Source organism: Chaetodon trifascialis, chromosome 13 (assembly GCF_039877785.1).
Source record: "Chaetodon trifascialis isolate fChaTrf1 chromosome 13, fChaTrf1.hap1, whole genome shotgun sequence".
Classification (NCBI taxonomy): Eukaryota; Metazoa; Chordata; class Actinopteri; order Chaetodontiformes; family Chaetodontidae; genus Chaetodon; species Chaetodon trifascialis.
Window position 1 is genome coordinate 25,980,669 of NC_092068.1, and position 24,106 is coordinate 26,004,774.

The 24,106-nt window shown below is 41.0% G+C and overlaps 1 protein-coding gene across 1 annotated transcript; it reads right to left on the reverse strand.

Moving 5' to 3' along the window:
• Nucleotides 1-10,995: 10,995 nt before the first annotated feature.
• LOC139341679 (high-affinity choline transporter 1-like) lies at nt 10,996-21,856 on the reverse strand. Its single transcript, XM_070978307.1, has 8 exons — nt 21,618-21,856; nt 15,135-15,251; nt 13,771-13,926; nt 13,493-13,641; nt 13,217-13,360; nt 12,346-12,499; nt 11,696-11,913; nt 10,996-11,556 (listed from the first exon to the last, which is right to left on the reverse strand). Exons 1-8 carry the CDS (start codon nt 21,799-21,801, stop codon nt 10,996-10,998), a joined length of 1,683 nt encoding a protein of 560 aa, XP_070834408.1. The 5' UTR covers nt 21,802-21,856.
• Nucleotides 21,857-24,106: the final 2,250 nt, after the last annotated feature.

A 24,106-nucleotide genomic window follows, 5' to 3' on the forward strand; every position in this document is an offset into this window, starting at 1 on the left:
AAGTTAACGATTTATGTTGCAGGGACTTGTGTTTTGTCCTCATACGGAAGCTCTCCGAATTAGGTTCATGTCCCCAGAACACACACACACACACACACACACACACACACACACACACACACACACACACACACACACACACACACACACACACACACACACGCACGCACACACACACACACACACACACACGAAATACTCCAGTGACTAGAGCAGGCAGAATAAACTCCCTCGTCTAACCTGCTTTTCATTGCATATCACCACAACACTGTCGCCACCTCTGAAGTTGTGCATTTATCTCTCTTGGTCCTCAGATGGCTGCAGTGATTCGATGGTCTGAACAAGAAGCTTTTCATACAATATTATGTAACTGTGGACAACAGATTCACCCATATTCATTGTAGACCAGTACAGACTGATTTACTGACCATCCTGTTTTAGCCACATTAAACCTTTTAATGCAGATTTAAACACATGTACTGACTGGAGAGTGTATAATTAAAATAGTTTAACATTTTTAGCATTATTCCCAGTTTTAGTCTATTTTCGCTGAGCATTTGTTGGCAGAGTAACCAAATTACTGACATTATGCCTCGTTTGAACTCCAACCTTGGCGCCCAGTGTGCTGCCTGGGCAAAGAATTACCTGACTGACGGTCAAATACCAAACTGTTGAAGTGCTTCACGGTGGTCGTATCACTGCCACAACAACAGAGCTCATTGGCTTGTTCGAGGAATAGTACTCACCATATTAGAGGTTTAGTCAGTCACTGCCCTGAAAACTCCACAGAAACAGAAGACATGATGCAGACATCACAGGCTGAGTTGTGCTATTCACTGACTGAGGAGTTTCCCTTCAGCACGTTATTTAAACTAAATGACCCATCATAAACACTTCTGCTTATTTGTGTCTACATGCACATGATAGCAGTAAAGCCACAGTGTATTCAGCAGATTTAACGTTTTTTTGATTTAGTGTTGAGTTTCCGTTGCACAATCCTGAGCTACGCTGGACAATTCTGCAATGCATTTGCATTCATGTCAAGGTATCTTTGACAAATGACTGATTGCCTCAGAGTGGTATGAATATAAACTAATACAGGGAAGTGCAAATGCATGAAAAGTTCAGATCCAAGGGGTGTGGTGAGAAGATGTTGCACAACCTTGCTTAGATTTTTCCACTCTCTCTTGGTCCTCAGTACTTTTCCATTGTATAGTGACTGACTGCATGATCCTTTTTGTAGCCAGAAAAACACAATTAGCTTGACTTTTTATCTGTTCATAACATATTGTGTAGTAATTCAGAATATCTGATTATCTGGTTATTGCAGCTTGTCTTTTTATACTTCTGATACTACTGCTGCTGCCTGCAACAGCCAAATTTCCCTATGGGGATTGATAAAGTGTTCGGGCTCAAAGAGGAAAGAGAGACATCAACCAAAAAGGCTGCCAGTTACTTTAACATTGAATTTGCTGTGAAGTTGAGCAGAAAACCACATATAGCCGCCAGCTGCCACTCTGTGGCATATAGTCCATTAAGGGCATGGGGGCACCGCCCCTCCTGCAATTCTAATCGTGCAATACATATTTTAGGAAAATTATTATTATTATTTTATTACATTTTCACAGAAACATTTGATGACTAATTCTTTGTCTTTATGCCAGAGGGCGTACTTCTCTCTGTCTCAAGGCGGTAAGTGTAAAATATGTAATATCTGTGTGCCACTGATTCACTGTAAATTGTAATAAGTTCACTTTACTTAAAAAAAGTCAGGAAACTGATTGCCTCAAAAAGTCGATAATTCATTTTAAGTTTTTAATGCTGAAAAAAAAACGTGTAACTTTAGACAACTCAGATAATGGCACTAAACTTGAGTAAAACTCAAAATCATTAGTTAGGTTGACTATGAAATGTCAATTTTGACTACTTAAACTTGTGAGTAATGTTAATTAAGCAGTACTTGTAAAAATAAGTTATCCTTACATTCACATACTGGCAAAATATCAGGAAACCGATTGCCTTGATATGTTCAAGTAAGCTCAACTTAAAGTGATAAGCTATTGAAACAAAGAGAGACAACTGCTCAGGGCTTTCTGATTTAAATTCTTAGTGGATGAGTTTAGACCTGCACTAGAGACTGACTTTCAACAGATATTAAGTGAGAGATAACTGGCTAAAGAACCTGATGCTGGTAATCAATATCACCACAATCATGTCAGCATCAACACAAAAGGAAAAACAAAAGCTAAAAGGGAAGTAGGCGTTCATGTTTCTCCTCATGAACATAAAACCATTCAGTAGTCTGAAAGGGCGATGAGCCTCCCTCCCACAAAAGAGGATCAAACAAGAAAAAAATATCACTTTTCCAATAAGGGTAAAGGTATCAATACATTTACTCATTGCATCAGAAGATTTTTGAGTGATTGTATTTTTGGTTTTAGGGATTTATGTCCAAGTGAGAGAAGCACCCTTTGAATGAAGTCAAAGGTGTACTTCAGTTGTTGAGGGTACTCCAAATTCAGGGCATAAGTAAGTCCAAAGAGCAAGCACATGGCATGTAGAAGATTTTCAAGGTCATCCATCGCAATTCTTCCTTCCAAAATGATTGCGGTAGCTGAAGACTGAAGGTGCAGTGAGTCAAGAGAGAGGAATGATGGTCAGGATTCCAGTGGGGATGTGAGACACGCCTGGGTCATCGCAGTCCTAACAAGAGCAGCAATACAGCCACAATTACATATCAGATGTCACCTTGAATTTCTATGGCAGAAAACACAGCCACTAAAAGTAAGCTATATTCTGATATTAGATATTCAAGTAAATACTGCACATGCATAAATAATTAACAGATTGTTTAATTAATTCATGAGGATTGGTCATCAGTGCATCAAGTTGGAAGTAGAGTAGCACTGATTCAGGCTGAGTGGAGGAAAAGTAACTTAAACGAAAGCTATCAAAGTAACATAAGGAGCAGAATTGAATAAGAGTGGACATCCTGTGCTGTGAAATAAAAACTCAGTAATATAGACGACTTACAAAGCATGTCTTGAAGAAGTCTGTGCTGTCATCTCCAAGGATGACAGGAAGGCCACGGAGGACTGCTGTTTGCTTCGCAGTAACATCTGTACTCTGAAAAATCACACCAAACACACATCACTCCTGTGGTAAAGGTCAATCAATTAATAGCTCTGCGTACACAATGGGGTTGCATTTTTTGTTCCCCACATGATAAAAAATTAATTACTTTGTATCTGAGAAACTTACCTCTGGTGTGACTTGTTGCAGATACTTCTGAAGTTTCTGGCCAACACTTCCCCCCTTGGTCCTGAAAATCTCAAAGAAGCGAGGAGTGTATTTGTCATTTTCTTTGAAGAATTCTGTATTCAAGTTTTTCTTTCTTGACAAGCGACAGAACACTGCCAGAATCTAAAGGAAAAGTATGACAAGTTATTATTCAAGATGTAGTCATATTGGACCTACATTAAAGAATAACAAAAAACTAGGAATCTGTATCTAATCTTTGGAGGCCAGTGCAAAACCGCTTCTGCCCATATGATTAATTCAATTCAATTTTATTTGTATAGCGCCAAATCACAACAGAAGTTGTCTCAGGACACTTTCCATATAGAGCTGGTACAGACCAAGCTCTTTTATCTACAAAGAAACCAACAATTCCCCCATGAGCAAGCACTTGGCGACAGTGGCGAGGAAAAACTTCCTTTTAACAGGCAGAAACCTCGAGCAGAACCAGACTCTGGGTGGGCGGCCATCTGCCTCGACCGGTTGGGTGAGAGAGGAAGAGCAAGAGAGAGAGAGTGAGACAGACAGACAGACAGACAGACAGACAGACAGAAAGAAAAGCAGTCAGAGAGAGAGAGAGAGACAGAGACAGAGAGACAGACATGCAGTCACAGTAACAGTGACAGTGGATGTAATAACAGCAGTAGCAGTTGCAGTGGATGTCAGGCAGGGCCAAGGCAGGAGACGCAGCTGAAATCCACAATCCAGATTCAGCCACTGTCCATGGGAACCTGCAAGACGACAAAGCACAGAGACTCCGGGGAAGGAGCTAAGTTAGTAAGACGCCGTGGTAGGACATGAGAGCGTGCAGATGGAGAGGGACAGAAGGACAGAGGAGCTCGGTGTATCTTTGGATGTCCCCCAACAGTCTAATCCTATAGCAGCATAACTAGGGGCTGGTCCAGGACCAGCCTGAGCCAGCCCTAACTATAAGCTTTATCAAAAAGGAAAGTTTTAAGCCTACTCTTAAATGTAGAGACAGTGTCTGCCTCCCGGACAAAGACTGGAAGATGGTTCCACAGGAGAGGAGCTTGATAGCTAAATCCTCTGACTCCTGTTCTGCTTTTTGAGACTTTAGGAACCATAAGTAGACCTGCATTCTGGGAACGCAGTGTTCGAGTAGGGCAATAAGGTACTATGAGCTCTTTAAGATAAGAAGGTGCCTGGCCACTTATGGCTTTGTAAGTAAGGAGGAGAATTTTAAACTCTATTCTAAACTTTACAGGGAGCCAGTGCAAAGTGGCGAGTATTGGAGAAATATGATCTCGCTTCCTGGTTTTTGTCAGAACACGTGCTGCAGCGTTCTGGAGCAACTGGAGAATATTCAGCAGCGAATTTGGGCAGCCTGATAGTAAAGAATTGCAATAATCCAGCCTGGAAGTTACGAATGCATGGACTAGTTTTTCTGCATCATTTTGAGACAAAATATGCCTGATTTTTGCGATATTACGTAGGTGAAAAAAGGCAGTCCTTGAAATTTGTTTTACATGGGAGTGAAAGGACATGTCTTGGTCAAAGATAACTCCCAGATTCTTTACAGTGGTGCTGGAGGCCAGCGCAATGCCATCCATAACTGCTATGTCATCAGAAAGTGACCTTCTAAGATGTTTAGGGCCTACTACTATAACTTCAGTTTTGTCCGAGTTTAGCATCAGAAAATTGCAGGTCATCCAGGTCTTTATGTCATGAAGACATGCTTGTAGTCTAGTTAACTGACTGGTTTCTTCCGGTTTCATTGATAAATATAGCTGGGTATCATCTGCATAGCAATGAAAATTTATTGAGTGCTTCCTGATAATCTTACCTAAAGGAAGCATATATAAGGTGAATAGAATTGGTCCAAGCACAGAACCCTGCGGAACTCCATAGCTGACTTTAGTGAGCACAGAGGAGTCGTCATTAACGTGTACAAACTGAGAGCGATCTGACAAGAAGGATTTAAACCAGCTTAGCGCAGTTCCCTTAATGCCAATGAAATGTTCCAGTGTCTGCAATAGGATGCCATGGTCAATGGTGTCAAATGCAGCACTAAGATCCAGTAAGACTAGTACAGAGACAAATCCTTTATCAGATGCAATTAGAAGGTCATTTGTAACTTTAACCAGTGCTGTCTCTGTGCTATGATGCACTCTAAATCCTGACTGGAAATCCTCGAATAAACTATTATTGTTTAGAAAGTCGCACAGCTGATTGGCAACTGCTTTCTCAAGAGTTTTTGAGAGAAAGGGAAGGTTGGATATCGGTCTATAGTTGGCTAAAACCCCTGGATCAAGAGTAGGCTTTTTCAGTAGCGGTTTTATCACAGCTACTTTAAGTGTGAGTGTAAGTGTCATTAAGTGTTTTATTATTTGATGAGACACTTCGTAACTCAGATTTGCAATGATCCAGTTCAAAAATAATGAAGTCACCCTCCATTCAAAAATGTTTTTCTTGTTCCTGTTGAAGTTGAATGTTTGGGCTTCACTGTGCAGAGCTTGACGATGAAAGGTGGTTTTCACATTCATCTGCAGAAAATATTGGGATTTCAATGAGGTGTAGATATAATTGTAAGGATTTTATCAAGATAATTGTCTATTTTTTGTGTGGTGGAAAAAACAGACAAATTATTATTCAAAGTAGAGATTTTATATACATCTTCAGATCAGCAGAATGGCTTTTTCAACCGTTTACTGAAACTCCAGTTATCTCTAAATGTACACTTTTGTAGGGTTCTCTAAAAATGAGTAAAAACATTCATTTTCTATTTTTACTGTGTTTCTGTAATCTGAGTAATGGTAAAAATATGCAGATTCTGCCTTTATATTGCTTCTAAAACACAGCAATGTAGGACTTCATTTCCCAGAATCCTCTGGTTTTTCAGGTTTCCGATAGTCCTGTTAAAATAAATATTGTTCATATATTAACTCTGTAATTCATATTTTATAATGTTTAAAAATATTCTATGGTGGGTAAAAATTATAAAGGTTAAGTTTTGTTTGTTTTAAATAAAAAGACTAGAGTTTTCCCCGGGAGGAAGTATCCCAGACTCCACCGGGACAGTGAAGGAGCTGGCGGCATTTTCTTCTCCGCAGCGGAGCCAGCGCTAAGTCATTGTTTGGAGACTCGAACTAAAAGTTGGCCCAGATATTGCACTGCCCAGAGAGACTTCAACCGGCCACAGTGCTCTTTTCACGTATGTCAGTCGAGTGTGAGTAGTTTACACGACGGTGAAGTTTTTACGAGCTGCGCTAGCATGGACTCCGCTACTAGCTCGGACTGTGAGTTGGCTCAGTGGCAGAGGACTAGCCTGCTTCACAGAACGGACGCGAGGAAGTCGACACAGACATTCGTGCGCGCGTGAGGACGGAGCGGATGAGGTGACGGCAGAGAACGAGGACGTGTCGCTGGTAGCTGGAGCTGTAGGACTCGGCGGGAGCTGTCTGGACATCGCTCTACGGCCTGGCTGGCTGCATCGCCATGTTGCTTCTACCATGCGAGGTCGCGTGAGTACTTGACATTGGAACAGAACCAACCGAGTGAAGGATACAGACACCGGACTGTGTTAAAGCAGACTGTGTGAACTGTCCCGGGTTTCAAAAGGTTAAGTTCTTTCACTGGACAAACTTCATGTGCACCAACTCTTCAAACGGGCCCCAACGGTTAGGAAGATTAATCAAGCGTTTGGGTTAGACTTTTACTGGTACCATTATCATTATGTGAACTGTGAAAAATACTTTTGGGTATAGGTGTGAGTACTGGTTACTGTGTTTGAATACACAAAAGCACTGTTTTGATATTTCTATGCATTTGGGTCTTGAGTGGGCACTCCATAGGTGAAAACAGTTAAAAGATTTAAAACACACCTAGATAAATTTCATAAGTGATTGGTTTATTAAACATACAACTATAATTTGATTTGGTTTATAAATAAGCTAAAAAGAAACTAATTTCATAAGGGTTGCTTTTCATTAAAAAGAGCTGAGATTGAGCTCAAATTAAAAACTTTCATTTCATTGTTTGGTTGAAGTAAACTAAAAACTGTTTTATTGAACTGAAAGGGTAAAAAGAGTTTAAAATACAGAAAGTGTTTTGTTTATTTTTTTTAAATTTGTTCATTTCATTCCTGAAGCATTCATTCATTTAAAGGTACAAATCCAAAGAACTAAAGAGAAGGTGTAATAAATAAATGTTTGTGTTTTACCTTTATTTATGGTTGTTTAACATTCTTTTGGAGTAAACTGTATTTTTGAGGGTTTACGTATTTTGCTAGTGCTCAAGTAGCATAGTAAGTTTTCAGTGGAGGCACCGCGCTAAATATTTTCCTTTTCTCATCCCATTGATAGAGTCCTTTTTATTTAAAGCAGTAGAGAAAAACCCCAGCGAATTCATCAATTTTAGCTGAGAACCTAGGACCTGTTTAATCTGTTTGAGTGTGACCTCAGTGTAAACTATAGACACTAAGGGAAAAAGGGGTTACACTTTCCTTACAGAGTTCTGCGTCGCGTAACGTTATGTGAAGGGCTGGTTAACTTTAGCTTTCACATGCTAACGTCAATCTTAATTACATTAACATTAGACTGGAGCAAAGGAGGAAAATCATTAATCTTTACATTAACGTTAGCTCACCTCTTCTAATCGGAGGGGTTTGATTTAAATGTGGCACTGTTGGTAGTCTGACTGCAAAGGACCGACTCAAAGGACCGAACAAAACGTCACTAAATCACATAATTCCACTAGAGAGTCCCAGACATGGCTAAATCAAAAACATAAAGTTCACCCACAAACTTGGACTAACGAATAAATTATATGACAAAAATACTGGCTATATGTTTACCATGTATAAAACCAGTTGAACTTACTGTGACACTATGCAGCAACCGTCTCTTATGTCTCTTCCCGCTTGTTGTTAGACGGTTGACCGCCTCATTCAAAGCATGTCGTCAGTGGGCAACTGCGCATGTGTACTCAACGAGAGATACCGAATGATACTGAAAGCTGCCGAGTTTCTCTGGGTTTTGCAGACACTTCTTGCTCACTCATACTTCAAAGTATAGGTAACTTGGAGCGGACAAGTTTATTTACTTGTCTCAGTAGACATTTGTCTTTATTAAGTTTAAGTGCAGAGACTCATTCGAGTAAGCTGAAATGAGTTAAGGTCACTTTTTATTTTAAGTAAGACATGCAATTACATTTTACAGTGCTGGCTGACATGGCATCAGAAAAAATAACCAGATATGCAGCAAAAAATATGCGCTCAAGAATTGTTGCCAGACTGGCCCCACTGTGCAGCTTTAGCATAGGTTATTTGTGGTCACGTGATGCTGATGACGCGTTAAATCCAGATGGAGGGTAAGAAGTAAAAACTGCCATGCTGAATGTTGACATTTACATCACGGTTGTTTGCTCATAACTGAAAGAACAAACAGGAATCACCAGACATGGTAAATGAAATTGGAAGCTCAGCATCTATATATGTGCACATTTAGTAGTGATGGCGAGATGAAGCTTCTTGAAGCCTTCCAGCCAAAAGGTTCATTTCTTGAGGCCTCATGTGCACACAAACCCCCCTACTGCTCAAAGACTGTTAAACAGCCACATATATTATAGGTAATTCTATCAATTTGTAATACACTCAAGGCTTTCCTGCAACAGTGCAGCCATGGGAATGACTGTCAAGTAAAAGAAATCAATTCATCTTAATAAATGCGTTTCATGTATCGTTCATGTATTCATTCATATAAATACATTTTAGATTTTTGTTTAGTGTATTATGGGTGTGTAACATGACAATACAATGGAATCTAATATTACTTGTCAAATGTTTATCAATAAATTATTTTGTTAATGTCAGAATAACTCAGGGGACAGGGGAACAATTACAATCACCACAACAACAAAGTAAGGTACAGTGGACGTGCCAGTGAACATGAAGAGGAGTGTGAATTTGATTGTGTAACTTAAGGACTTAAGGACCAGCCACATACCCCTCACTATTTTCATGCAAAGCACCAAAATGCCTCAGCATGGATGAGGTGTTGTTGTAGTACCCCAATTCTTCAGCACACAACAAACACTTCACCTTGGATTAAAAGAAAAGACAGTGAAAAATATTGCTGCTGTCCGATGAAAAACACGTATGTCCAAGTATTTTTTTCAGAACGAAAAACAGGGTTTCTCAGAAAGTAACTTAAAAAATATACATAAAACACTGTAAATACACACATTTAGTGCCATAAACGAAAAATCTGTCTTTACAGAGTCATCACTGATCCGTTTACTTCTTTAAATGTCAGGCCCTAGTCTGTGTTCTGTCTTGTCACTTCCTGTTTTATTTTGTAGGGTTTTTTCAGTTCCTGTTTTGTGTTTTCTTGTTAGGTATCTTGGCTCCCCATGTGTGTGATTGTTCATTGTCTTCACCTGTGTCTCATTGTGTCCGCCCCTCTTGTGGATATATTAGTGCTGTCAATTAGATCACGTTATTACGTTAGCAGTAAAAAAAACGCTAGCAGTAAAAAAGTAGGCTACCGGTTTGTGTGGATGACAAGCGTGGAACGCCGAAATGGATGTAAACAAGATTCTGAATGGAAAATTTAGTTTCAAGAAGTTGCCAGATGGGTCGACTGACAAGACCAAAGTTATCTGTGTGTATTGTCGGTGTGAACTGAGTTATCACAGTAGCACATCCAGTCTGAAAGACCACTTGATGGCCAAACACACGGTGAATGCAAATTCTCCGCTGCCTCCTTGTCAAAACCAGGCGACAATGGATGGCTTTCCACAGAGGCATTATAGTCTGACTGCTTGTAAGTTAAACCATGGATGAAACTTAAGAAAGTTTCATCCATGGTTTAACTGCACTATAGCCTGAGTCCTAGTTTACAGTGATGTGCACTTTGTAACTTTATCTTGTATCACCCTGTTTTGATCCCTTAGAAAGGGTTGTTGAAGGGGCTTTTTGCTGGTCCTTTGTCTTATGCTCAGCGAGAAGACATGTTTTTGCTTTACTCATCTGGCATTGATAGGAAACCAAGAGTTTGTTGACAATCCACCAATGGTAGTTAGAAACTGTGTCCATGGCAGGGGTTTCAAACAGGTGAGGCTCTCCCTTGTCCATACAACAAAAAAAACATGCAGTCCCAGCTGCCATTTTGGATGGACTGGGGCTCTACAATGACTTGGGATCACATTCTTGATAGTTAATAGTCATTACACCTCGCTGTGAATTTGTCCCAGTGGCCAATTGCAAAACTGAAAAAATAAAATAAAATAAAAAAAAGTAATAATAATAAATAAATAATAAAGAATAAGCAACTCTTTTTGGCAGTACCTCCAGACTCACATAGTTTTGGTTAAATTCTGACAGTTATAAAATAAGATTATGCTTTGCAAACTAAACCTCAGGGATGGCGTCCTGTTCATATGCTGCTCATTACGAGGTTTAGCCAAAGTTTCTGTTATGGTCATAATAGCTCAATGCAAACAAAAGTCATTTATTACGCGTTGTATTCTGATTTTCTTTATTAAAAAAAAATAATTCTAAACCTTGGTCAAAACCTAGAAAAGCAAGTGTATAATGAGGAACAATAAGCAGAAAAAAAACACAGAGAAACATGCTCCACTTTTCATAATACGATACAACAATTTGAATTTGAGCTATTCACTAGTATTTACTCGTCTATGTTATGCTCCAAGACCGATACTACTGTACACACAGGAATACTAACATTTTGTGCTCATCATTGGCTCTGATGCCTCGATCTCAGAGTCATTTCTGTTCAAGGTCTCATTCTCATTCTGTCCTGTGGCAGCATCTGTTGGTGTCAGTGGTTGTGGTGATTGGTGGGCTTTCACTTTGAACACATCCCACTTCTCAGGAAGCATGCCTTTGTTGAAGAGCACAGAAGCCAGGTAGGAGAACGACAAGATGGCAGCAATGGCAGACAGCATGGAGATGGTCCTAACTGGAGAGTACTGGACATAAACCCCGTCCTCAAGAGTGCATCCTGGGAAGTGTATGACTGGTGCTAACCCTAGAGATGGGTCTCCACTGAGCAGTCTTAACGCAACTCCCACCAGGCAGCCCAGAATAGCCCCGTAACCATTGGAGATGTTGAAGAAGAGGACACAGACCAGTTGAGGGAAGAGGATGATGTAGGCCATTTCAGCACCAAGGAACCAGAACAGTATGATGCTGTTTTTCATGCTGGTTAGTGATGTACCAACCAAGCCCGCGACCACCACAGAAGCACGGATCACCCACTGACTCTCTCTGTCTGATGCCTGAAGAAGAGATAAGAGAGGAAGAAGAAGAGGTTAACAGACTGAGACTATCCTTTCCTGCACTCCATTGCCTTTCTTTCAAAATAAACATCAACCTTCACAATAGCAAACAGTTTGACTAACAAGTACATTGTCTCACCTGAGGTCTCAGGATGCTCTTGTAGATGTTAGCAGTGAACACAGAAGCTCCAGCAAGCAAACAAGAGTCAGCTGATGACATCACGGCAGCGGCCACACATCCAATACCAATAATGGAGATGAAGGGTGGAGTGAGGTGCTGCAGGGCGATGGGCAGAACGAAAGCTGCTTCCCCACGTTCATATGGAGATGGAGAACCATAGGTAGTCTGGTTCCAGTCTGAGGCATGGACACAAAAGAAGGAAAGACTGAAAAATGCTCCTGTTATCTGTCTGACTGGTTTTAAGATGGGCTTACTTTAAGGTGTGAACTAAGCACTGTGATTGTGGGACATGTAAGATTTCCAATTGCACATCACATATAATGTCTTTGGTACAGCTGATCATGATGTACTTTTTAAGCCACACAACAGGAGTGGATCTGGGGATGGTCCTGTCAGTCCATCAGTCAGTCACTTACAGCATTATCAGCATTATGTCCTTATTATTTTTGGAGGGGATAATGGCTGTCATAAATGCTGAACACAGATTTTCTAGATGGACCATCTTCCTTGACTTTTAATGCAAATGTTAATTCATTCATGCGTTTATATGATCAAAATATCGACTTCAGGTTTCACAGTTTACCCCAGTATGTAGTTGTCATTAATACCTGTGGATGCAGATGCTGCCCCGAGCAGTATAAGAGGTATCCCAAAAACAAGGAAGATGAAAGCTGCAACAAAGCATGTGAGCTTGGCTGCTTTTGTGGAAGAAGCTGACAGGGTCCTCTGATGGAGACTCTGGTATCCCAGAGATCCCAGAGTCTGAAGCGCAAACAGACAGTTGATTAATCACGAATGTGGCGTCCACATCAAGTAAATGTGGTAAAATGTCTGCCTGCTATTATCACTGAAGTACTCATTCAAATGTAAGAAGAAGAGAAGAAGAGAAGAGACGTACTTTATTACATCACATCGCACACTACATGCTTCTTATGAAAGTATTTCTCTGCGTTTGACCCATCCTGGTAAGTCCTTTCTTCGTGGCAGACCAGGAGTGGTGGGCTGTGCCCAGGGACCCGGTTCTTTTTGTCATCATTTGTCAGGTGGTAATCTTCAAGCATGTTTTTAGCAGGTTTTTTGAATGGAGGATACCCCAGATGAACACGGGGAGAACAAGCAAACTGCACACAGAGAGGCCCCTTTCCTCGAGATGAGGGACAGCAGGCACTGAATGCATGGTGGGAATCGAACCTGGTACCGTCTAGCTGTGAGACGACAGTGTTGCCACTGTCCACCGTGCCACCGGGATAAGGGATTGTCTCTTAAACTTTACAGTGCAGTCATCTGATAGTTAACGTTGATATGTTAACAGACATGCTGTTTCAGATAATAGTCTTGTCTACAGCCACTCTCATTCTTTAGTTACAATGAAAAACAGTCCACTATTTAAATCTTTATGTTTTTTATCATCATTCTGAAGATATCCAACAAAACTAGACTGAACTGTGTTTGATGTAGGCTGTATTGTTGCTTCCTTACAAAGAATAAGAAGTTATCAATCATGATCCAGGTCTTTTTCAGCTCTGGTTGACCAATCCAGGGAGCGTATAAGGTGTTATTCATCAGTGTCTGGCTAATGTCCATGGTGGACGGACTCATCATAACAAAGGGAACACAGAGCCACTGCAGAGACAAAGAAAATGTAAATGATAAACACACACACACACACACACAACTTTGAAAAGCATCCTTTGGAGATTTTGGTGACTTGTTTGAGTTCCTTCAAACAAAAACAAAAAATGACAGCTAACTCACCAAGCCCATGAATATAAGGACAAGCTGTATAACATCTGTGTAGGCCACAGAGTAGAGGCCTCCCAGCAGCGTGTAGATAATGGCGACTGCAGCAGAGATCCAGATGCACACAGTGTTGGACAAATCCAGGACTGCACTCATGGTTCCTCCTGTCAAACACATTCGATCAGGGACATTTTATGACCATGTCTTTCTGTCAGAATTACTATTCCAGAGTAGAGGAGGTAGGGATTTACATCCATACATATGTATATGAAGTGCATTCATATGTACTGTACCTAAACCAACTAGTGTTGCGGGCACCCAGATCACATCAGTAATAACTGAAGCCAGGCTCAGTCCAGCCATTAGAACTTTTCCGTACTTGATATGGAAAGGGTCCATCATCGTCACATAGTTTCTTTCTCTCATTGGCTTGGCAAATACCAATCCAACTTGATTTAAAAAAAGGACAGATCACATAACAATTAAAATAAATAAATAAATAAATAAATAAATCAAGTGAAGGTGAAAGAACATCACATCTAGCAACAAGTTTAATTTTTCGATCCTTTCCTTTTTTGATGTCTACAAGCTTCAGTACATTAATTCGTCTTAAACAAGACTTGGAACATGATTGTGTTGAAACCTCATATTTGGCTGTTCCAGTAGAAAATGGATGAAAGAAAGGGCCTGGAGGGAGAGACGCCTGCATGGATGACACCCTAGTTCATGGAGAAACTGAGATCCATGATAGGTTTCTGGAGCAGGTACGAATCTGATCGAAGCAGCTGGCTTCAAACTGCAAGAGCTAAATGGTAAATTCAAACAGCTGCAGATTCACTTCAAAGGCCAGACCATTGATGAGAATGGTTTGAGACCTGACCCAGAGAAATAATAGGAGCTTAAGCGGTTGTTTGAAATGGTCAACTACATGGCCAAATTGATCTCAGAGCTCTGTACAGCAGGGCACCACTCTCTGAACTGCTGAAGGTGAAGGTGGAATGGCTGTGGGGACCTGCAGAGCAGACTGCCTTCCAGACACTGAAGTCTGCCTGAACATCTGCACGAGTGCTCTCCATCTGTGCTGCTACCAGGTTATGGGCTTGGAAGGGTCCTGCTGCAGTAGCATGGTACTAACTGGAAAACTGTGGCCTTCTGCTCCAGGAGACTCAGGACACAGAGACCAGGTGTGGTCAAACAGAGAAATATGAAATATGGTAATATATGAAATATGGTTTCAGAGTAGCTGTGTCTGCACCGGGAAATCCATGAGTGCAAAGTTTTGGGGATGAGATATCCAGTCACGATGTTTGTCCCTTTGAAAATGCAAAGTAGATTGTTGGTGGTTAAAATCTGGAACAAAGGTGTGAAGAATTATTTTCTTTTAAGTACAGTGGCCAAATTGGAGGTCTTCAGCATTTGGCTTATTGCATTCTGTAAATGTGTAGCTTGGTTGTCTAAACGGAGGTGAATACAGTTGACTCACGGCTGACACTGGCATAATTTTTTTTGTTATTAATGTCAGTGTGTGAGGCTGCCAAGGTCATCAGTAACCCTGTCTGATATACAATATTTCTTGCCTTTTGATATTGCTCAGCAATATTTGTTTAATGAAACATGAAGATATAGTACCCTGTCAGATGTAATTTGAAACTCTTACTGATAATAAAAGACGAGCTGTATGCCAACAACATCACGAGTGTCCAGGTTAGTCCGATGGAGGGCGTGTACACCATCTCAACTGTGCCAACAATGAAGGCTCCTCCAACCCACGTAGCTACAGGACAGATGAACACACAGCAAGTCATTTAGTGGACAGACAACAGATATTTGGAAGGAAGACCAAAGCTTGAGTGATCATTCATCATCATCAGTAAAATTTCAGTAAGCTCATTTCATGAGGTCATGAGCATACCGTAATATCGGTTTAGAAAATTCTAAGTAAAAGCAAACAGAATTGTTAATTACAGGTTTTGTTTCACACATCTAGATCTATATGATGTAACACTGGAAGAGTTCATTATATTAATTGAAATATTTTTTGTTTTGAATACAGCACTCAATAAATTTTGAGCACTCAATAAATTTCAGAATCAGAATCAGAAAAAGCTTTATTGCCAAGTACAATTTTACACATAAGAGGAACTTGCTTTGGTGAAGTTGGTGCATGACAAATCTATTAAAAAAAAGTAAAAATATAACAATATAAATATATGTGCACAAGTCTTTTTTTTTTTTTTTCTGGAAGCACAGCCTGTTTTTTCAGGAGTCCAGGCAGGGCGTTAATGTAACACATAGGGTTATGGCAATGTCAATGTGACAAGATGGGGCAGAGGTGGAGTGTGAAGAGTGTCGGTGGGGGTTCCGGGCCCTGTTAATAAGGCTGACAGCAGACGGGAAAAAACTGTTCTTGTGGGGTGAGGTTTTGGTCCTGATAGACCGCAGCCTCCTGCCAGAGGAGAGTGTCTCAAAGAGTTTATGTCTGGGGTGGGAGGGATCAGCCACAATCTTTCCTGCACGCCTCAGGGTCCTGGAGGTGTACAGGTCCTTAAGAGATGGGAGATTGCAGTCGATCACCTTCTCTGCAGACCGAATGACACGCTGCAGTCTGCCCTTGTCCCTGGCGGTGGCAGCAGTGTGTCAGATGGTGATCGAGGAGCTGAGGGTGGACTCAATGATGGCTGTGTATAAGTGCACCATCATTGTCTTTGGCAGAGTGAATTTCTTCAGCTGCTGTAGGAAGTACATCCTCTGCTGGGAGGATGATGGGGGCAGGTGAGGCTGAGTTCTTCCTGTAGTCCACAACCATCCCCCCCCCCCCCCCCCCCCCACACCAGGGGGTCCTTTAAGGTGGGCATTGGTGGAGGTGACTGGAGCTGGAGCTGTTCAGAGGTGTCGTGGGGGATGGCCAATGGTACAATGGTCTTAGAGAACTGCGAATATACTCATAGAATCTCGAGTTACATAACTATCCTTACCACATGTTGAAGGATCATTTGTGACCTAAAATAGACTTAATGGAAAAGAGGCTTGAAACATTAATTTCTTTGATATAGGGCAAAATAGCAAAGTTTCTACTTCAAACACTATCTGTATATGAGTTTCAGTGCAGTTTTTCAGTTTTCAGCCACAATGCCCCGAGGACTTTTCACTGTCCTGGGTGTTGCATTTCAACGACCAGGACACAAGAGAGTGAGAGATGTTCAAGCATCAGAGGCAAGAGCCACCAGGAAGAGGAAGAGGTGCAGACTGTGTGCACCAAGAGATGCCAGAACCAGCCTTGTATGCCACAAATGTAGAGCATCTATTTGCAAGGCACATGCCAAAATCACAACACACTGTCCAACATGTGCGTGAAAACACGTGACATGATAGATTATGAAATTTTTTTACTAATTATCTTTTTTTTGCTTTTCATTTTTTCAAAAGGACCCAGCGAAACAGAGAATAAGATTTGTTTTTTGCTTGGGCTTGAGTTTGTTCATATGCTTTGTTCTCTACTATATAAATCACATGAGTCAATTTTGATTGGGAGCATGGTATTTTGTGTCACTATCTAAAAATTTCAAAACAAAAGTCCTTGTTAGACATTGAAACTAGGTAATCTGTGAAAAAGTAGCACAATATGTCTAATCTAATCTAATATACATATACAATATAATGCTCATTGACCACAAATTGGCATGGGTGGGTGGGCATGGTGGGTAAATGTCAGGCCATAAATAGCAAATGGAAGTTCAAAACTGGTATTGTTCACAAGAATCTGAGTTGGTAAAAAGATGAAACACAACATTAGGTGATAATATATAAATATTCATGGCTTTATAATCAGCTAGAAGGGAACGGTCAATTTTGACCGGGAAGACAAAGGTAGTTAACAGAAAACGAATACAATAGAAGGGTTAAAAAGAGGAGGTTTCAGTAAGATTTTTCTTTCTCATGAACAGGTGCATTTGGTGAGAACTAGAATGTATCTGCCCATCAATGCCCCAGTGTATCAGAATTAGTGGCAATGCCATTAGCACCTTGTCCACATGAACAACTGTAAATATCTGGATTTTATTTTAATGGCGCAAGAGAACTTTGTTGACAAAATGCTTTTTCCATTCTTCTTAACTCTGTTTTAGAACACAAAACAAGCAAACTGCTAATTAAGTACAATAACTTGTCAAACTAATGTTTTATAGCCTATATTTCATTAGGCTTTTGTGGACTGTTTGAGTAGGAACGAAAGTGTTTTGATCCTTACTGCTGACTCCAGAATCTGTTCACAGATATCTGCAATTTACATGCATCTTTGTGTTCACTAACATTTATTCAAAACATCTTGCTGCTCAGACTTCACTGTGATTTTGCAGCCAATAGATATAACACGTATCCACTAAAGAATTTTTACGATATTTATATTCTTATTAGTGCTGTCAAAAATATTGCATTATTAACGTGTTAACACAAATAAATTTTAATGGTGTCATTTTTTTAATCGTGAGATTAACGCTCTTTGTGACCTAGTGAACTTGCAGTTTTTTATAAACTGTGGCCACTTCTAGTAACGTAAGAAAAACTACAGGATCCAATTGTAAACCGGAAACAAAACAATAAGCACGCCCCATGCACTTGTTTGGTCTTGCCTGCTTGTAAGAGAGTAGGCTACTGGTTTGTGTGGATGTCAATTGTGAAACACCGAAATGGATGCGAACAAGATTCTGAATGGAAAGTTTAGTTTCAAAAAGTTGCCAGATGGGTCGACTGACAAGACCAGTTATCTGTGTGTATTGTCGGTGTGAACGGAGTTATCACAGTAGAACATTCAGTCTGAAATACCACTTGATGGCCAAACACACGGCGAATGCGAATTCTCCGCCGCCTCCTTGTCAAAACCAGGCGACAATGGATGGCTTTCCACAGAGGCATATGGATGCTGTTATGTTCAAAGGAAACTTAAGAAAGGAAAGTTTAAGCCATGATTCAACTGCACTATAGGCTGAGTCCTAGTTTACAATGATGTGCTCTTGTAACTTTATCTTGTATCACCCTGTTTTGATCCCTTAGGGTTGTTGAAGGGGCTTTATTTTGTAACCAAGTATTTATTTTTTGTCATCTGTTTATTGACAGTGTTAAATTGTGTGAGATTTGATTCATTCAGATGTGAATGACTGCTCAAAGTGAAAATGTTATTGTGAAATAAAACATTACACGTTGTTGTTTTCAATAAAAAACATTTGCACAAAGCAAGCCTATCCACAGGCGATGCAGCCTTCGACATGGTGGACCATCAGATCCTCTTGTCTCGCCTGGAGAACTGGGTGGGCATTCAGGGTGGTGCACTACAGTGGTTCAGGTCCTAGCTCTCAGGGAGAAGTTTCTGTGTCCGTTTTGGTGCCACTGACTCTGGTGCGGCACCTCTCACATGTGGAGTGCCTCAAGGCTCTATACTTGGTCCTCTTCTCTTCTTCCTGTACCTGCTTGCACTTGGAACAGTTTTTCGAAAGCATGGTGTTTCTTTTCATTCTTATGCTGATGACTGTCAAATTTACCTGCCACTGAGACAGGAAAGTGGGTTCTCTGCAAACCAACTCTTTGATTGCATTGCAGAATTGAAGGCATGGATGTCAAAAAATTTTCTACTTTTAAATAATAATAATAATAATACATTTTATTTGAAAGCGCCTTTCAGGACACCCAAGGTCACTGTACAGAAAATATACAAACAATAATATAAAATACAAGATAAAAAACAAGATACAATAAATAGGGAGGGGGGACCGTGTGAAGCAGTTTATAGAGAGTAAGCAAGTCTGAATAGATGAGTTTTGAGTTTGGATTTGAAGATGGACAGGGTGGCAGAGTTAAGGAGGTCAGGTGGCAGAGAGTTCCAGAGTTGGGGAGCAGAGCGGCTGAAAGCTCTGCTCCCCGTGGAGCTAAGACGGGCAGCGGGTACAGTGAGATGGAGGGAGGAGGAAGATCTGAGGGCACGGGATGGAGTGACAATGTGCAGAAGGTCGGAGAGGTAAGGAGGGGCGAGGTTATGGATAGCCTTGTAGGTGTACAGAAGGATTTTGTAAGTGATTCTTTGATTTACCGGGAGCCAGTGAAGTTGCTGAAGGACAGGGGTGATGTGGTGTGATGAGGGGGTTTTGGTGATGATCCGGGCAGCAGAGTTCTGAACCAGCTGAAGTTTATGAAGGGACTTTTGAGGTAGGCCGAAGAGGAGAGAATTACAATAGTCAAGGCGGGAAGTGACAAGGATGGCGGTGGGGTGAGGGAGGGGCGGAGACGATTGATGGAGCGAAGGTGAAAGTAAGCAGACCGGGTGGTGTTATTAATGTGAGATTGGAAGGAGAGTGTACTGTCGAGGATGACACCCAGACTCTTAACTTGGGGGGAGGGGAAGACTAAGGAGCTGTCGATGGAGAGAGAGAGAGAGAAGGTGTCAACTTTAGATAGGGTGGATTTGGTGCCAATGAGTAGGAATTCAGTTTTATTGCTATTTAATTTTTAGAAAGTTAGAGGTGAACCATGATTTTATTTCAGAAAGGCAGGAGGTGAGGGAGGGGGGTGGGAGTGTGGAGTTTGGTTTGCAGGAGAGGTAGAGCTGGGTGTCATCTGCGAAGCAGTGGAAAGAAATGTTAAATTTATGGAAGATATGGCCAAGGGGGAGGAGGTAGATTATGAAGAGGAGGGGCCCCAGGACAGAGCCCTGGGGCACACCTGTGGTGACTGGGTAGGGGTCGGAGGAGAAAGACTTGAGTTGTATGAACTGAGTGCGGTCTGTGAGGTAGGAATGGAACCATTGAAGGTGGGTGTGGGTGATGCCAATTGAGGAGAGTCTACTGAGGAGGATGGGGTGTGAGATGGTGTCAAAGGCTGCACTCAGGTCAAGAAGGATGAGGATGGAGAGTGAACCGGTGTCAGCTGCAGTGAGGAGATCGTTGGTAATTTTGATAAGTGCAGTTTCTCTGCTGTGACGTGGACGGATTGATAAAAAGACTGAGGTCATGATGTTTGGCCCTAGTGATGCCTCCAAAGCCTGTGTAGATTTTGATTTGTTAACACAATATCTAAAACACACAGCTACAAACCTCAGAGTAAAACTGGACAGTGACCTGAAATTTGACGCTCAGATTAAATCTGTGGTCAAGTCCAGTTTTTATCAGTTGAGACAGCTATCCAAGGTCAAGCCATTTCTCTCCAGACATCATCTTGAGATTTTAGTCCATGCCTTTATCACAACTTGTTTAGACTACTGCAATGCACTTTATGTTGGGCTGAGTCAGACACTGCTGTCCCGTCTGCAGCTGGTGCAAAATGCTGCTGCTCGGCTTTTAACTGGAACCAAACAACAAGAGCACATCACTCCTATTTTAATTTCCATTCACTGGCTCCCTGTCTGTTTTCGGATTGATTTTAAAATTCTTTTATTTGTTTTTAAATGTATTCATGGTCTTGCCCCGCAATATCTGTCTGACCTGCTTCAGCCCTACACTCCCTCACGTGCTCTCAGGTCGGCAGATCAGTCATTACTGGTTGTCCCAAAGACAAAGAGGAAAATGAGAGGTGACCGAGCTTTTTCAGTTGCTGCGCCAAAGCTCTGGAATGAGCTGCCTTTGAAGATTAAGCAGGCAGACTCACTTTCAGTTTTTAAATCCTCTCTTAAAACACATTTCTTCTCTTTGGCTTTTAACTCAGTTGATGAGATGTTGGTTATTTGTTTTCTATAGTTTTTTTCTTTTTTGATTGATTTTATTTTTTTTAAATTGATTTTATCTTCTATCTCTTTTACTGCCCTTTAATTTGCTTTTATGTGTGTACAGCACTTTGGCCAGTGATGTTGTTTTTAAAGTGCTTTATAAATAAAGCTTGAATTGAATTGAATTGAATTGAATTGAATTGAATCCACTTTTCCATGTTGATAACAGTATTAAAATGATAATTAATGGGACATTTAGAAAAGATAAAAATGTGCGATTAATTTGTGATTAATCGCGAGTTAACTATGACATTAATGTGATTAATTGTGATTAAATATTTTAATCGATTGACAGCACTAATTCTTATAAATAAATTCCGTAATAATCAGGACCTTTTGGAAAATAGAGTAATAGAGTCTCCATCCAGGTTTTGTCACTTGTGCTCTCCTCACCTGTCATTGTGAAGACTCCCACCACCCAGCTAATGCTGCGGTTTCCCAGCAGGGCCATATCCATTCCAGTGGCTGCACTTTTCTTCTGTTCCCTTTTGGACTTGAAAGCAGCCCAGATGCCGGTCCCGAGGACCAGCAGGTAGAAAAACACCATGACAATCACTCCAGGGATGTTGACGGCCATGATGGACTGGTTGAGTGGCTTCCACACTAGCTGATGTCCAACGAGCTGAGTAACTGGTTGAGTGAGTCGTTATTTGGAAATGAGGGATAACATATGAGACAAAAAACAGGAAGAACAAATGTGCTCCTCCTTAAAAATAAATTGACGCCCTCTGGTTTCAAGTTTCATTACTTGGCCAGCAAACAAAAATTTAATTATGCACTTCATCACGTATGCTTGAGCATCTTGGCAGTATCATTTTGGCTCTAGTTTTTCATATGTGGTATTACCAATAAACTTGAACATAAACATAAAATTTCAAGACATTCACTGAGTTCCCTCAGTGACATTTACTACATTAGAACAATAGATAAGCTTTGATCCAACCCTTGTGTAGTTTGTCAGTCAATTTGAATTTTAAGGCAACACTCCCGAAGGAAGGAGTTCACCAGGTGACTTCAGACGTCTTAAGCATGTTAAGTATGTGTTGCAGGCTTGATGCATCAAGGAGAAGTTGATGAGTAATACATCAAGCCACCAGTACACCCATTACACCAAGTCCTCAAGATGTCCTTTCCCATGGGGCGTATTAATGCTCCCAATGTTATGTTTCTCCCTTCTGCTCCTTGAATAAGTCCCTCTTATGGATATTCTTTACCGATCTTCCACATTTGTGGCACTCTGTTGGATAGTCAAAACTAAACATTAGCTCCTACTGCACCTACGTCTGCCCTGACTTCCACCTCTCTAACTGAGGACACTTTGACCTACTTCCTTATTAAAACTGTGAATACTTGAGCAATCTTCTTTCAGTGGGCCTCTCTATGTTTGTACAGTTTATCTATAAGACCTACGGTCACTACGGCTGAAAATTCCTCCACAGAAAGGAAAACGACCTAAAGTCAAAGATGGCAGCACAATGAAAAAAGTTTTTTGTTTTTTGTGGAGTAAAAATCGTGTTTTCCTGTTGAAGTGGGTGATCAAATAGAATACAAAACCAGAACCAAAGCACACGTCTAATTTTCAGTCTTTACAGAAGGCCTGCAGCCTGCACAATAATCAAATAGGCCTTACAAATATCCTGAGGTATTGGTTACAGTTGGCCAAGCATTGTACTAATAGTGAGATGATGGCGACTTCAAGGTTGAAATAGTTACACATCAAACTTTATCAGATTTTTTGAGGGGGAGGAACATCTTGCTTATATGTATGTTGCTTTTGTTATGACTTGGCTTCGTGGAGCAAGGAAAAAATAGGGTGTGAACCCAAAGATGCAGACTTAAACAAAACCAAAGGCAGAACGTCCAGGTAATTTATTTAACAAAAAGGTCAGGCAAACCAAAATCCACTTAGGACAAGAATATTAAACAACACAAAAAGTAAGGCCCAAAAAAACAAAAATCCATGAACTGTTAGGCTGAATAGCTGCAAAGTACTAGGACCCAGAGATGCAGACCCGGAGACAAGATTTATGTAAATCAAAGGCAGTTTATTAAACAAACGGGAAACAAAAAACGCACTCAATGAGTGGATGAATAATAAACAAAAGACGCACTCAGAAGGAATAGATGAACGAAAGGAGCTCCGACGAAGCGGGTTTGACAAACGAGGCACGCGTGGAAGCGGCAGGGAGGCACTGAAACAAAAGAACACAGCACACGGTAAGTGGCTGGAATAAAACAATGGATCATTATCAATTTCTCTGAGAAAAGGGGAGAACAAGAGACGTAGTACTTACAAACCAGAAGACCAGACACTGTCATGGGAGGATGAAGGAATAATCTGGCAAGGAAGAGAAGACTGCTCACTCCTTAAATACACAGCCTCATCTGGGAGAGTGAACACAGGTGGACGCAATCACGAATCACAAAGGAGGGAAACATATAGGAAGTGACAGTGCACATTTGATGACTGCGCTGCTTGTGCATTAGTGTGACAGTGTGAAGGAAAACAGAAGAGCAGCTGTTCCTCAGGTGGCTAAGAATTTCCATGCAGGATGTGATCAGCAACAACAGTCCGCAGAGAGAGATGTTACAGAAAGATGGCAAAGGTGAACACACATTTGAGAGTTCACTGGTGCAAAAACTACAAGCACTGCTCTACAGCAGTGTGGGAAAAGTGATATGGTCAGATAAGTCATCTTTCATATTCTCAACAAGTGGGAGAGTGCATGTGTGGTGTACACCAAGAGAACAGGCTAGTGAGGGGATCTCGGTTACGCTGTTGCTGGCATGGTTTGGATCCACCTGTCCCCTTAGAGCACATATGTACATATTCCACAAAGGGCCGAGTGGCTGAAAGTTTTCCTTCCAACCAAGCAGCAGCA

What these genes read in the sequence shown, in the direction of transcription:
- LOC139341679 (XM_070978307.1), bottom strand. Translation starts at nt 21,801, where the DNA reads ATGGCCGTCAACATCCCTGGAGTGATTGTCATGGTGTTTTTCTACCTG. An exon ending in CGCAACACTAGTTGGTTTAG is followed by an intron (nt 13,642 to 13,770) that starts GTACAGTACATA and finishes TGTGTTTGACAG; the next exon opens with GAGGAACCATGAGTGCAGTC. An exon ending in TCCTTATATTCATGGGCTTG is followed by an intron (nt 13,361 to 13,492) that starts GTGAGTTAGCTG and finishes TTGTCTCTGCAG; the next exon opens with TGGCTCTGTGTTCCCTTTGT.